The sequence below is a fragment of the Solanum dulcamara genome, chromosome 2 (genome assembly GCF_947179165.1).
Source record: "Solanum dulcamara chromosome 2, daSolDulc1.2, whole genome shotgun sequence".
Lineage (NCBI taxonomy): Eukaryota > Viridiplantae > Streptophyta > Magnoliopsida > Solanales > Solanaceae > Solanum > Solanum dulcamara.
In genome coordinates, this window is record NC_077238.1 from 79,131,649 (window position 1) to 79,145,591 (window position 13,943).

Below are 13,943 nucleotides of genomic sequence, written 5' to 3' on the forward strand. Positions count from 1 at the left end.
CTAATTATTCTTAATACATGTTAACTAAAAAAAACAAGACTACGAATCAACTAAATATAAAACATGAAATAATTAAATAAAATAAAACTGAGAAAATATTTTACTTCTTTTCGGGTAGCGAGACTGAAGACGATGAGCGGAAGACAACTTTACCACCATCCAAGAGCTTGATGGAACTCCAATCCACAAAAAAGAAAAATTGAAAATTTAGACTCGAACCTTCGTGGTTCGATGTTATAAGAACACGGTTCTTAGCCTAAATTTCGACTTCAATCTCCTATTTTCCTTGAAGAAAAATATAGATTGAAAGCTATAAATTTTCACAGCTTTTAGGCTGGGGACAAAAGTCCAAAATCCTAGCTAAGTTAAGAAAATTTATAACTTTGAGGTGGCTAAAAAACCTACAACTTCTTTCCTCTTCTTAATAAGAATATGAGCCTTTATATAAACTCCAAAAATTCCAAATTCTTCATCAATTTTCGATGTGGGAGAAGGGTTTTGTTTTTTTTTTATAGAAAAAACTAAAAATTTTGAAAATATAAATTATAATTAAACTAACCTAACTAACATTATATTTAGTAAAAAATAAAATCTTTTGAGATGATTTTCTAATAACCACATAAATAGTAATCAAAGATATAGTTATATAGAAATATGTATATTATACAAAAATTTATAAAAGATAAAAATAGTTAAGAATAACATGAAAATATTTTTGTTTTTATAAAAGTCAATTATTTCAAAATGTTCGAAATTCAAAAAAACTCAATAGCTAATTTGCGTTGTGGATGGTCAAAATTGGGTGTCAACAGTAATTATCTATTTTAATTGAGTCAATCTCAATCCATTCAAATCTTAACCAATTTAAAATGAATCTTCAATTGACCCCAATTAATTTCTAAATTCAACCAATTTTAAGACTCTTTATTTGCATTGGTGCAATTTATTCTCTTCCTATATCGAATGTATGAATTACTATCTACTTTATATCTTTTAGAATAGAGAAACATACATAAATCTCACTCTAGTTTGCAATATTACAAATCTTACCAAAATTTGTTGCGTGCATATATGTCCAGATACATATATTTCAGTGTACATGAGCTCAAAATTAGGTGTAATTTATTCTAGGTACACTGTATCCAAGTTGATTAGTATGTATCTGGGATATCGCCTCCCTCGAGCGAGTATGTATCTGGGATATCGCCTTCCTCTCACCTCGCTCACCACTCTCCTATGTATATCTAGTATCTTAGATACATATGAATTACATCATATACATATAGATACATGTATCTAGTGTGATTCCCAAGTATTTAGGATACATGATTATCTTGTTCGCTTCTCACCCTATTTTAAGTATATTTGATAGCAAAAATACATGTATCTAGGTGTATTTTTCTCAATGTATAATAGAAAACTCTTAATTAGTGGTAAGATACATAATTATTTAAAAGTATATGTAGAATTAATAGATATGGTATTGATGTATGTCTAATAAAGTAGTTTCTCCTTTATCTATCCATTTGTAAATTAAAATTTTACTTTTCCGGAATCAAAATAATCGAAAGAAATTAAACTGTATTTTTTTTTCATGTAGTACATATTGAGTGAGTTATCTTAAATATTTGTTTATTTGATTGGTATAATGTCTGGTGACTTTCCACTTCAAAATCAAGAACTTATTTTTTTATTTTCTTGAGTTGAAATTCAAATTGTCGTTACAAAAAATACATAGTAATATGTTAAAATTCTCGAGATTAAAGCGGGTTAAATTGAGTGGGTCATGGTCCAATCCGATTTTCTATCCATTTGAACCAAATGTAAATTTTGGCGAGTCATGATCCAAAATACATGTATCGGTGAAGTAAATAGGATACAAAAGAATTTTGAAAATTAAAGTGAAGACACATAATTAGACCCTAAATTAGAGAGATTTATGTTATTTGCTTCTTCTTTTTTAATATTTTGTATAATATTTAGTTAAATTACATTACATAAATTGAGACGAAGAAAGTAATAAGACCATTTGCACCAACATGAGAGTTGGTGCAATGGTAGACTATTTCACCTTTACCAAGATGTCTCGAATTCGAGCCCTTGGTATGAAGAAAAATTTGTTGGGAGAGCCACTTCCGAATGGACTTTGCAGTCGCGATCCTACCATAAACAGTAAACCACTCAATAATTAAAAATTACCTAATTACACAAATATTCCTACCATAAATAACAATCCACTTAATAGTTAAAAATAGTTGCATATTATCTCATTAAATAACAATTTGTACCAGATTTCAAGTGAGATACATCACTCATTCAGATTTCAAGTCAAATAGATGTAGCAAAGATACCAAATATATTCTAAAATACAGATACATAGGGAAAGAGGCCAGTGAGAGAATTAGTGTATCCCAAATATATGCGAATCACGCTTGGATACAATGTATATGAAATAAAATACACCTAATTTGACATGTATATATCCAAAATACATGTATCGGGCGAAGTAAATATAATACAAAAGGTAATTTCGAAAACTGAAGTGAAGGCACATAACTAAACCCTAAACTAGTGACATTTACGTCATTAGCTCTTTCTTGTTTTTATAATTTGTATAGTATTTAGTTAAATTACATTACATAAATTGAAATAAAGAGAGTAATAAGATCATTTGCGCCAACATGAGTTCTGATATAGTGGTAAGATAGTAGTGAGACTGATTCACCTTTACCTAAATGTATCGAGTTCAAGCTCATTGTATAGAAAAATTTATGTTGGGAGAGCCACCCCAAATAAGTTTTACAATGCCCGATTCAGATTTAGTCAGTGCTCCAAATGTGAGCTTCGGGGAAACCAAAAAAAGAAAAACATTTGCATTCAAACGATGTCGTTGGACATAACAAAACCCGTCATTCAAAAAACCATTTTTCTGATTTCAACACAAATATGTTGGTATATCCTTTGGCGTCCGAGTCCAATTTCTGGATCTCTGTAGACTTGACTCGTTCGCTCATCATTCATCAAAATCCCTAAATTTTGTTTTCGGTTTCCATCATTCGCCATTAATTAAGCTTGTAAGTGATTGATCTCCTCTATCTCTCTATCTAAATGTTCTCCATTTTGGGTATATCTTATCATGTATGATTCATTTTAGATGCACCGACAATTTTGTTTATTGTAAACTATGTAATCTTGTTGAACTTACATTTGGATGTGCATTGATTCTTCATGTTTCCTTTTTTTTTTGGAGTTGTTTAATTTTGTTTTGTTTGATGATTATTGTATCGGAAATGATGTAATCTGAGTGAATTTTACTTTTTCGTCCTGAATGCTAGCTACTTATTGATAAATTTGGGGGTTTTAGGTGAAATTGCCTTTGCTTTGGCAATTGGTAATGTTTTATGATGTTGTGATTAAAAAATGGGTGTACTTTTGGTTGGAATTTTAGTTTTTGTACTACAGACGGATATTAACATTCTGTTATACTGTAAGGGATATTAACATTCTGTTATACTGTGAGGGATATTAACATTCTGTTGTACTTTATGAAACCAAACATGTTGTAAAATTGATGCTGGGAGAATCTTAAAAAAGAGTACTTTTTGTAGCCGTGGAAGTAAAGGGATTCTTGTTTGTGGATGGAATTTTCTGATTTGTATACATCATATTACAATGGCTTCCTATATTACACCAGTGTTATCAAAGGCGAAAAGTGCAAAAGTCTGTTGAGGCTTTAAATGCAAAGCGGAAATAAAGTGTGAACTTTAATGAAAAAAAACGCAAAGGGAGAAAAAATACGAATATATATGTTTAGTCTATAAAACATGAATGACAAATATATGACCAAAGAAATTGATTTTTTTAATGATAAAGTGAAATATCAATTGTTTAGTGTCACCTCTTCAGAATGGACTCATTAGCAAGAAAAGATATGCCTTAGAACCTTGATGACGACACTTACGTGCACATAAAGCGAGGTCAGGTGCTCAACACGTTTTCAGCCTCATTTCGGCAAAAAAGTGGACTTTTGCCTGCTAAGGTTGATCTTTTGCCGCCAATTATGAGTCTCTTAGTGTGAAAATATTGGAGTTGATAGTTCTTTTGGTGTAACTCCAAGGGTGTGGCTTAGTGGGCAATGAAGTAGGGTGGACTAAGAACCATGAGATCTCACGTTCAAATTCAAGTAGAGAACTTGGTGATTTCTTTCTATCTGTCCTAGTCTTGGTGGATAGATTTACCTGGTATCTGTTGCTGATGGGAGCTGTTATATGTATCTCGTGAAATTAATTGAGTTGAGCGTAAGTTGGACACCACAGTTACTAAAAAATGTCTTTTAGTGTATGAATTGTGTGAACTCATGTATACTATGAGTGCAATGCTAATACTACCTGGTTTACTTGGCCCCTCCTTCCTTATAACATTTGCTTTAAGTCAATGTGAATGTCCTTCCTGCTGCTATCGTCAGCTTTCATTTACTCCATTGTGGACCTGGAGGTATTAAATATGCTCGAGCTTCGTTTGTGTTGGAAAATACATTAGCATGGCTCTGTTGTTAGATGATGGCTGTGAGGGAGGATAGAAGACAATGTTATTCAGTAAGTCAGTTAGCGGTGTTGTCAATGGTGGAATATGTGTACATGCAATAAATCCGAGTTAATGTACATACTATACTCTTCTTACATGAATGAACACATTCTCTCCTTTTCATCCTGTGTGAAGGTTTTTGACTGACTCAAAAGCTAAGATGAGTATGTACAATATATAAATGGTATGTAAGAAGAGTAAAGTATGTACAATACCAATTTTCTACACATATACATGTTCCCTGTTCTATTTTATGTGATACTTTTCCTTTTAGTCTGTAGGGATAAGGCATAAATACCCCTGTTGAACTATATCCGAAATTCTAGCGACTCATCTAAACTTAATTTGGGTCCTATTATCCTCCTAAACTCATTCTTTTGGTATTTTCTTGCTCCTTTGTGCTGACGTGGCACTTTGGTCCAGATAAGTGACCTGCGTTGTATAACATGCGCGGGTCCCACTTTACCAAAATTTTAACTTTCCAAAAAAACTTTTAACTTTATCAAAAGGTCCTTTAACTTTTACCATTTCACTTTAATAAATTGTTCTCCGAAAATTCAAATGTCTTTCTTCTTCAATATTCAATTTTATACTTTGTATGTTCATTTTGATACTTAGTGTTCAATTTCAACCAAGGAATCTAGTCCGTGTGATTTGAGTAATGAGTTTGAAGGATTCATTTATTGGTTCCATGTTTGAGTTAAAATCTGCTAGTAGTGGGGGTTCAGCTACTATTTTGAGAGAGCTTGAAGGTGACCTCTATTAACGAAGATCTTGAGCTTCGATTTCAAGTTGGGTGCTGGTAATATTTGGATTTTCGAAGGTCGGGTTTCATTTGATCGAACTTGTTAGTGAAGGACATTTGAAGCGGAAAGATGTAATAGCCATTGATTTTAAAGCTGAAAAAATGTGAGTGACTATAGTCCACTATTAAAGCTATGGGAAGCTCGATTTTAAATATTCAAATCACCACAAAAGACTTCCGTTTTAGGTGGGTAATATCTCAAATGAAGTGGAACGTATAGAGGATCTCAAATTTAACATTTTGAGTGATTCAGAAAAGGTTTCAGATGATTTAGTATCAAATTACAGCAGCAACTACGGTAGGAAGAAGGAGAGTTGCTGTAATTTTGAAATTTGCGAAAATAATCACAATTTCAACTTTATTAAAGAAATGTGGCCCCTTCCTATTGGTTAGCGGTGTCTCAATAGTCATCCCACTTGCTCAGCAAAGTGGAGTCACAAGGTGCCACGCCAGCACAAAAGGAGCAAAAAAATACAAAAAAACAAGTTTATAGGTGTAATAGGACCCTAGTTAAGTTTAGGTGTGTTGGGATTTCTGGTATAGTTCAGGGATTATTTATGTCTTATCCCTGGTCTGTACCAAAAATAATAAGGCACCTTTTTTTTCTTTTTGTAAGAATAATTTACTCTCAGCGTCCCCATTTCAGCCTTAGTTACATAAATGAAGACGTTCTCTCTCTTCTCAGTATTTCTTGCCCTAAGTCCATACTTTGTTTCTTCTTATGATTTGCGCTATTAATCTTGAGAAAATAGCCAAATGCCCTTTCAATCTATTAGCCAATTTTCAACTACACACTTAAACTTCACGGAAGTCCAATCACCCCCTGAACCTTTTATTTTTGGAATTTCATAAACCTTAAATGCCGACCTGTCCAAGAAGGTGAATACACCTCTTGGAGGTGCGTAAGGGTTGACGTAAAATTTCTAAAATGGCTAAAATTGAATTAAATACTCCATATGTCAGTTTCCAATTGGAGATTATGTAATTAATTCATTTTTTAATTTTTTTTTTAAAATTATTCTTTTCCCTTTTTTGATATCACAAAATCATTATAACCATTTCATGATTTCTTCAAGCTTTTCTCCAAGTCTTTCAACGGTGGTTCTCTAAATTTCGTAATCGTTGAGCCCTATGCATACCACTTCCTATAGTTTTACCTCAGGGAAGTCCAGTTGGTGAGATCCCATCATAACCATTATCAGATGTGCCTTCTAATGTTGATGTGTCTCCTAGTGGTGAGGAAGTTGAAGCAGCTTCCCCTAGTGCTAAAACACAACAAGATTTACCTGAATCCTCATTCCCATCTGTACCATCTGTTGAGGCTTCAACTAGGAAAACTTCAAGAGTTTCTAGACCACCTATATGGATGAAAGATTATGCAGCTCCTAGGAAGGACCAAGGTAGCAGATATCCTTTAGCTAATCATCTTTCATACAACCACATTACACCACATTATCATAGTTATCTGACAAAGTTTACTGCTTTGGTAGAATCACAGAACTTCAAGCAAGCTGTTAAGGATGATAGATGGATCCAAGCTATAAAGCTGGAAATTCAAGCACTTAAGGACAACAAGACCTGGATGGTAGTTGACTTGCCACAAGGGAAACACACAATTGGTTCAAAATGGGTCTATAAGATCAAATGTCTAGCAAATGGTGAAGTGGAAAGATTCAAGGCAAGGCTGGTTGCCAAAGGTTACAGCCAACAGAAAGGGTTGGACTATCATGACACTTTCTCCCCTGTTGCAAAAATGGTCACAGTTAGATGTGTTATTGCCTTAGCTGCATCAAAAGGATGGGGTCTATACCAAACGGATGTGTACAATGCCTTCCTACAAGGAGATTTAGATGAAGAGGTATACATGGAAATGCCAGAAGGATTCAGAAACCAGGGCTCCAACAAAGTATGCAAATTGTTTAAGTCCTTGTATGGCCTTAAGCAAGCTTCTAGGCAATGGAATATCAAGCTTACCACTACCCTATTGACTGCAGGCTTCACTCAAAGTTCACATGATTACTCCTTGTTCACTTTGAAGAAGCCAGAGGGGATGATAATTGTTTTGATCTATGTTGATGATTTGCTAATTACTGGGATAATGAGACACTGATTAAAGAGGCAAAAGAGGTGTTACATCAGCAGTTTAAACTTAAAGACTTGGGAGAACTTAGACATTTTTTGGGAATTGAAGTATTGAGATCCAAAATTGGGATCATCCTGAACCAAAGAAAGTATATATTGGAGCTTATTTCTGACATAGGCCTCAGTGGTGCAAAGTCAGTAGCCACTCCATTGGAGTCCAACCAGAGTTTGACCTCAATAGAATTTGGTAAGCTACTGGCTTCCATGGAGATGAGGTCTTAACAGACATCTCAGCTTATCAAAGGTTAGTAGGCAAACTAATGTATGCTACTATCATCAAACCTGATATTAGTTATGCAGTCCAAACACTTAGTCAGTTCATGCAACATCCCAAGAAATCTCATTGGGAGGCAGCTACTAGAGTGGTGAAATACTTGAAAGGAACAGTTGGCCTGGGTGTTTGGTTACAAGCTCAGCCTACCACAACATTGACATGTTGGTGTGATTCAGATTGGGCTGCATGTCCTAACACTAGAAGATCTGTTACAGGTTATGTAGTGAAGTTTGGAGAGTCTCTAGTTTCATGGAAGTTAAAGAAGCAACACACTGTCTCTAGAAATTCAGCTGAGGCTGAGTATAGAAATATGGCTTCAGCTGTGGCAGAGGTTACTTGGTTGCTTGGACTATTCAGTCAGCTCAGTATACCTATTCAGATGCCCATCACAGTACTGAGTGATAGCAAGTCTGCTATTTAATTGGCAGCTAATCCTATATTTCATGATAGGACAAAACATATAGAAATCGATTGCCATTTCATTTGGGACAAGATCAAAACTAGCTTGATTCAAATTGTATATGTTCATACACAACAACAAGTGGCTGATTTGTTGACTAAGGGGTTAAGTCATGCTCAGCATTTGCATTTGTTGAGCAAGCTTGGTGTGCTCAATATACTGCACCCTTCAGCTGGAGGGGGCGTATTGAAATATGCATGTACACCATTTTCACTATTTCTGTTAGTTAGTTACTACTGTGTCATTGTATTGGTACTAGTCAAGTTAGCTGCACACTCAGTTGAGTAGTTAGTTAATTAGCTGTCAATAATGAGCTGGCAGCTAGAGTTGGTTAGAAAGATATTTTGAGGCCCGAATATGTGTGTGTATATAAGGATCAATGAGCTGTGCAATTGGGAATAGAGATCAATAATATCTTCTTCTTCTTTCTGAGTTTCCTTTCTCTGAGTTTGTCAATGGATGCTTGAGATCATCCACTTAGTTTTCACAGAATGTTGGATTTGAAGCAATTGAAGGAACCTTGTAAGAAGCAAAATTGAAGAGTATAAAATCAAGATCTGAATCTTTGAGAAAATTAGCGATGTGTTCTTTGAGTCTATCTTGAGCAATTTTGAGGTACTTGGCTTGCTCATAAGGTACATCAATGGTGGCTTCTGCATTTTCCGTTAGCTTTTCGATGTGGGGAATTGGAAGTTTGACGAAATTTAAGAAGGGGGCGAGATTTGGGAGAAGTTTTGGGAGGCGTTCAATGTTTCTAGGAGTAGAAATTAAAGGAAACTTTGTGACCCATTTGAGCTATGAGCTTTGAGATATCCAAATATGGAATCATATAGCCTAAAGTCAGCCATGAAAATTCTGCAATATGCAACTCTTTGCCATTTTCCGCTATTGTTGTGCGATAAAGAGTAACTAGCAGTACTTCATGAATTTCTACAGATCAAATGGAAAAGAAAGAAATATAAATCAAATGAATATACTCTACATCAATGGTGGCTCTGGGCAGCGAGGAAGAAAGTAAATGGAGGAGGAAAACAAAGAGAAAAAAAAAGAACAAGTTTTTTTTTTTAAAGAATAAAAAAATAAATACACAGTCGTTTTTGCATGTTATGCACAACTTTGAGATAGAACTGGTTATGACTTTTTAGAGAGATAAGTATTCCATTTTAAAGTAGTTCAGTGGGGTAATATGACCCCCGTGAAATTAAGGTGTGTAGTTGGGGTGGTGGTGGTTATTTTCTAATTAATCTTCATTTATGACAGTTTGCTTTAGTGTTGTCTTCTGAAACAAAGTGTAGTGGGTTAATATTTGTACCAGACAAGTTTTCTCACTTTGCTATTTCTGGGTTTTCAGTTAATTCAAGCTCTTCAGTGGGATTCGGTTGCTGGATCTTCTACGAACTATCATTTTTTTTTTTGCTGAAATAGTTCTCGTACAACTCCAAACATGAGTTTTGTTTTCCGAGGCTCTAGAGCAGATATAGAACCTGGTTTTCCAGGATTGATCCCCGAGCGCCGTGCAGTGGTAGTCTCCTACATCTCCTTTTAATCTTGGTCTTGGTTGTCCTAAATGCTTGTAGTGATTGTTACATTCTTTATCTGTTTTACTCATCTTATGTACCCTTACTTTTTTCCTTTTCCATATTCAGCGAGTCCATGCAGCCCGGCCAGTTAATACTAACTCATTAGCTTTTCTTGTCACAGGTACCAGTAGCTTATATCCCTTTGTTCTTTTATTCTTTGGTCATGTGTTTGATTTACCTAGATCTTTCAATGTAACCACTTTCAGTGTAACCACTTTGTTGTGACAGTGCTCTTACTGTTCATGATTCTGAATTCTCATCAAATGTCACCGAACTTTCTGGTAAGTTATCTCTTAAAGACTAATATCAGAGCATGTGTAATTGAATTAAATCTGGCCCTTATTTTATTTATGTGGAACTTTGTGTGTTTTGCCTTAAATCTACCTTGCAGCTGTGGTTGGTGCTTGGTGTCTTCTTCATGGCAACAACCCTAAGGATGTATGCAACGTGTCAGCAGCTTCAAGCCCAGGCACAAGCTCATGCTGTTGCTGCAAGTGGTCTTCTTGGTCCTACAGAGTTGCGGCTGCATATGCCTCCATCAATAGCGCTTGCTACCAGAGGACGGTTGCGAGGCCTCAGACTACAGCTTGCACTTCTTGACAGGGAGTTTGATGACTTAGGTGACAATGCATGCATTTCTGATCTTGAGCATTTTCTGGCTTTCTGAAAATCCAGAAACCAAAATTTATCTTGAACTGATCTTAAAGGGTTTGGGAAGCTTATTGATATTTTTTGGTACTAGCAGATTATGAAACGTTGAGGGCACTGGATGCTGATGATGGTCCTACAACCCCATCAATGACTGAGGAAGAGATAAATGCCCTTCCTGTTCACAAGTATAAGGTTTCTGGACCCCAAAGGTCTGTCATGTTGTTACTACTTTTTGCTTCCGCACCCATTTGAGTTCTCAGCTTTTGATATACCACTTTGACACCTAGATCAGTCCACATTTTCTTCATCTTTTCTTTGTTAATATCCATCTGTGATTTGTGATTTATGGAAATGAGGAGTTTATTGTCGGTTTTAATCAGTTTTCAAGGGATTACCGAACTATGGTTTCAATTTGTGACGATCTTTCAGGTTGCTGATGTACCTTGATTTGGTCATATGCATGCTGGAATTTTATTTACTACACAATTTTGTATGATATGTAATCCTAACGGAAAATTTCTGTGCCGAGAGCTCTGTTATTGAGTGCTGATGTTCCTTTATTTTTTATTATTCTTGCTCTGTAGTGGAAGTTTAGGAATTTTTATATCTCGATCTCTGATGAAGTTATGGACAGGATTATCTGTATGTCAGTTCTCTATCTTTTTTTTTGTGCCAGAGATTCCCTTCCTCATAATATGTTTTGCAATAATCTTGCTCGAATTGATTAGTGTATATATGTATATCTGTTAGTACGGTGCCATGTCTCTCCTTTAGTAATATCTTGGCTTCTCTTGATCCTGATGACTGCTCTTCTTGGCAGTGCTGGTTCATCAACACACCCGACATCTTCTTCAGGAACCACTGAGGTACCTCATTTTCTAGCCCTCTCTTGAAGCTTGTAAAAGAGATGCCTTCCCAATTGATGATCTTTTGAATTGTATTTGACTTTTCAAATTCTAGTGTCCTTTTTGTTTGAACAATTGATTTGCAGGAACAATGTTTGCATGACTTATCTATAAGACACAATCCGATGATGTGTTCTATTTTTAGTACTACTTCCATTTCATTTTAAGTGGAGATGTTTGATTGGACACCGAGTTTTAGGAAAAAGGAAGATTTTTGGAACTTGTGGTCTTAAACATAACATACTGTTGTTGTGGTTATAAAAGCTTGTCCATTAAGGGTAATGGGGTGTATAAAGCTAAATTGTTTCCAAATATGGAACTTGCCCTATTTTTGCAACAAACAGACAAAAAATGGAAAGAATGAGTGCCACATAAAATGGAACAAAGGGGGAATGACTTTTTGAATAAGTTCCAAATGTCTTTACCATAATGTACGTTTAGATGACAAAATGATCGTTATCCAGTGACACCAAAGTGTATACGCAAAATTCAACTATAATATTAAAGAGGTGTTTCAACTGCATTCAGGTGAACTATTGAGCTCATTTCATGTTTTAGAGTAGATGCTGTGCTCATGCTCCAAGCCTTGCACAGACCCTAAGCTGTGACCCTAAACTAGCTTAACTCTGATTTTTCTTTTTTCTTTTCATTTTGCGATGTCTTTCTGCTCCTCATATTGAAATTAGTCTTTCTATGAGGTGTGCCTTCCTCCAGAGATGTCAGAGCTCATATTCACCAAGAAAGTATTATAAGAGCCTTCTCGGAGAAGTTCTCAACCTTTGGTAGGAGAATCCCGACTCTTCGTGAAATTGCTTTCATTTACTTGATATTCTGAGGTTCTTCTCCTCAACGCAACCATAAACCAAGAATCTTAAAAGATTGGAGGACAATTCGTTCTATGATAAAAAGGGCAACCGGGTGCACTAAGCTTCTGCTATGCAGGGGTTCGGAAAGGGCTGGATCACAATGGTTACCCTGCATTTCTGCAAAAAAGGTTGTTTCCAAAGCTTGAACCCGTGACCATCTAGTCACTTGGCAGCAACTTTACCAGTCACGAATTTGTTGTATGACTATTAAGCATGTATCAAATATCAATGAAGCTCTCTATTCATCTAGAGAGTGAAAGATAACTATCAAAGAAGGAAGTAAAAAGAGGAGTAAATTTGAAGGAGGAAATATATAAGCTTCATAAATACAACAATAGACAAGAGTTACTTTGCCGCATTGGCATCCTTCAGTGTTGATGATATAAAAACCAAGTTGTCAGCGATCTATATTTTCTGTGCTAGACTCTTTTATTATTTGGGAAATGTAGTTGTCAAAAACTTCATTTTTTTGTCACGAGAAGAGTAACTAATTTATTATTCTATTTCAAGCAGAAGAAGCAAGAACCTGCAAATGCCGTAGGAGTTGCAAAAAACTCAGATGACGAACTAACTTGCAGTGTCTGCTTGGAGCAAGTCAATGATGGGGAACTCATTCGTAGCTTGCCTTGCTTACATCAGGTTAAGTATTTTGATAGTTACGTTTATTCTCGTGGTAGTCTTCTACCATGCAAGTATATCACACATTCTTACCTTCACAAAATTCTTTTTTGAGTACATTTCCGTAGAATGTACATCAGAGATATTTTCTGTTTTATAACCTTGGGTTTTTCTTTTTCTTTTTTGGGGTGTGGGGAAGAAGGAATGGGGTGGTTTTTGAGAATAAAAAATTGCCTAATTAACCTTAATTCTAGCAGCTAAGTAAGTAAAGTTCAGTATGAATATTTGGACATATTATTGCAGAGTAGGTACATACTTTAAATTGTTATCTTTTGTTTTTGCAGTTCCATGCAAACTGCATCGACCCATGGCTACGACAGCGGGGAACTTGCCCTGTCTGCAAATTTAGAGCAGGGTCCAGGTGGGATGAGAATGGACAAGGAGGAGAAGATGCTTATGATATGGTGTAGTTTCAGCATGGCGCATAACTTATTTGTAAAACCGACATCGATACACATACACCACAGAAGCCTGTATCGTCAAAAGTCTCTTATGGCACTCTGCAATTGTGCAAACTAGCTGAAATATGTCGCATTGGTAAATATTAGCTTAGTCTTAAATCTTATCAGGATACAGAGGCGGGATCCTTCGTTCGAGGTACACAGCCCATGACCCTGAAAAATCGTTTGTCAAATGTATCTGTTTCCTCCCATCATTGGACTGAAAAATCGTTTCTGGAAATTTTAGCTGTCAAGAATGTTTGTCAAATGTGACGATTTTTATCATTAAATTGATCCTTCTGTCAACTTATGTTGCTTATGCTTTGTTATATATTTAAGGGGTTGTGGGATTATATTCCCGGGATAAATTTATACTGTCTACCAATGCAATATGAATTTTATCCCAAACTTAATCATGGAATATCTCACCTTATCCGACATTGCAAACGATTTTGTTTAATTCTTATTTAGTATTTTTGATACTATGAAACAGTACATATCATTGCCCTTCTGTGGGAGGGATGGATGAATTTTGTACTTTACAGCAACAAGGAGCAA

General features: G+C 35.5%; 2 protein-coding genes across 2 annotated transcripts; both read left to right on the forward strand.

Annotated features, from left to right (window-relative positions):
- The first annotated feature begins 2,942 nt into the window (after positions 1-2,942).
- Positions 2,943-13,691, forward strand: LOC129880914 (E3 ubiquitin-protein ligase SDIR1). The gene is made up of 9 exons (XM_055955163.1): positions 2,943-3,074; positions 9,617-9,787; positions 9,912-9,966; positions 10,074-10,126; positions 10,237-10,465; positions 10,591-10,705; positions 11,317-11,362; positions 12,781-12,906; positions 13,230-13,691. Exons 2-9 carry the CDS (start codon positions 9,710-9,712, stop codon positions 13,353-13,355), a joined length of 828 nt encoding a protein of 275 aa, XP_055811138.1. The 5' UTR covers positions 2,943-3,074; positions 9,617-9,709; the 3' UTR covers positions 13,356-13,691.
- On the forward strand, positions 7,792-8,226 carry LOC129873499 (uncharacterized mitochondrial protein AtMg00810-like). The gene has a single exon (XM_055948610.1). The coding sequence runs from the start codon at positions 7,792-7,794 to the stop codon at positions 8,224-8,226; it is 435 nt and encodes a 144-aa protein (XP_055804585.1).
- Positions 13,692-13,943: the final 252 nt, after the last annotated feature.

What these genes read in the sequence shown, in the direction of transcription:
- LOC129873499 (XM_055948610.1), top strand. Translation starts at nt 7,792, where the DNA reads ATGTATGCTACTATCATCAAACCTGATATTAGTTATGCAGTCCAAACA.
- LOC129880914 (XM_055955163.1), top strand. Translation starts at nt 9,710, where the DNA reads ATGAGTTTTGTTTTCCGAGGCTCTAGAGCAGATATAGAACCTGGTTTT. An exon ending in TCCCCGAGCGCCGTGCAGTG is followed by an intron (nt 9,788 to 9,911) that starts GTAGTCTCCTAC and finishes TTCCATATTCAG; the next exon opens with CGAGTCCATGCAGCCCGGCC. An exon ending in AAATGTCACCGAACTTTCTG is followed by an intron (nt 10,127 to 10,236) that starts GTAAGTTATCTC and finishes TCTACCTTGCAG; the next exon opens with CTGTGGTTGGTGCTTGGTGT.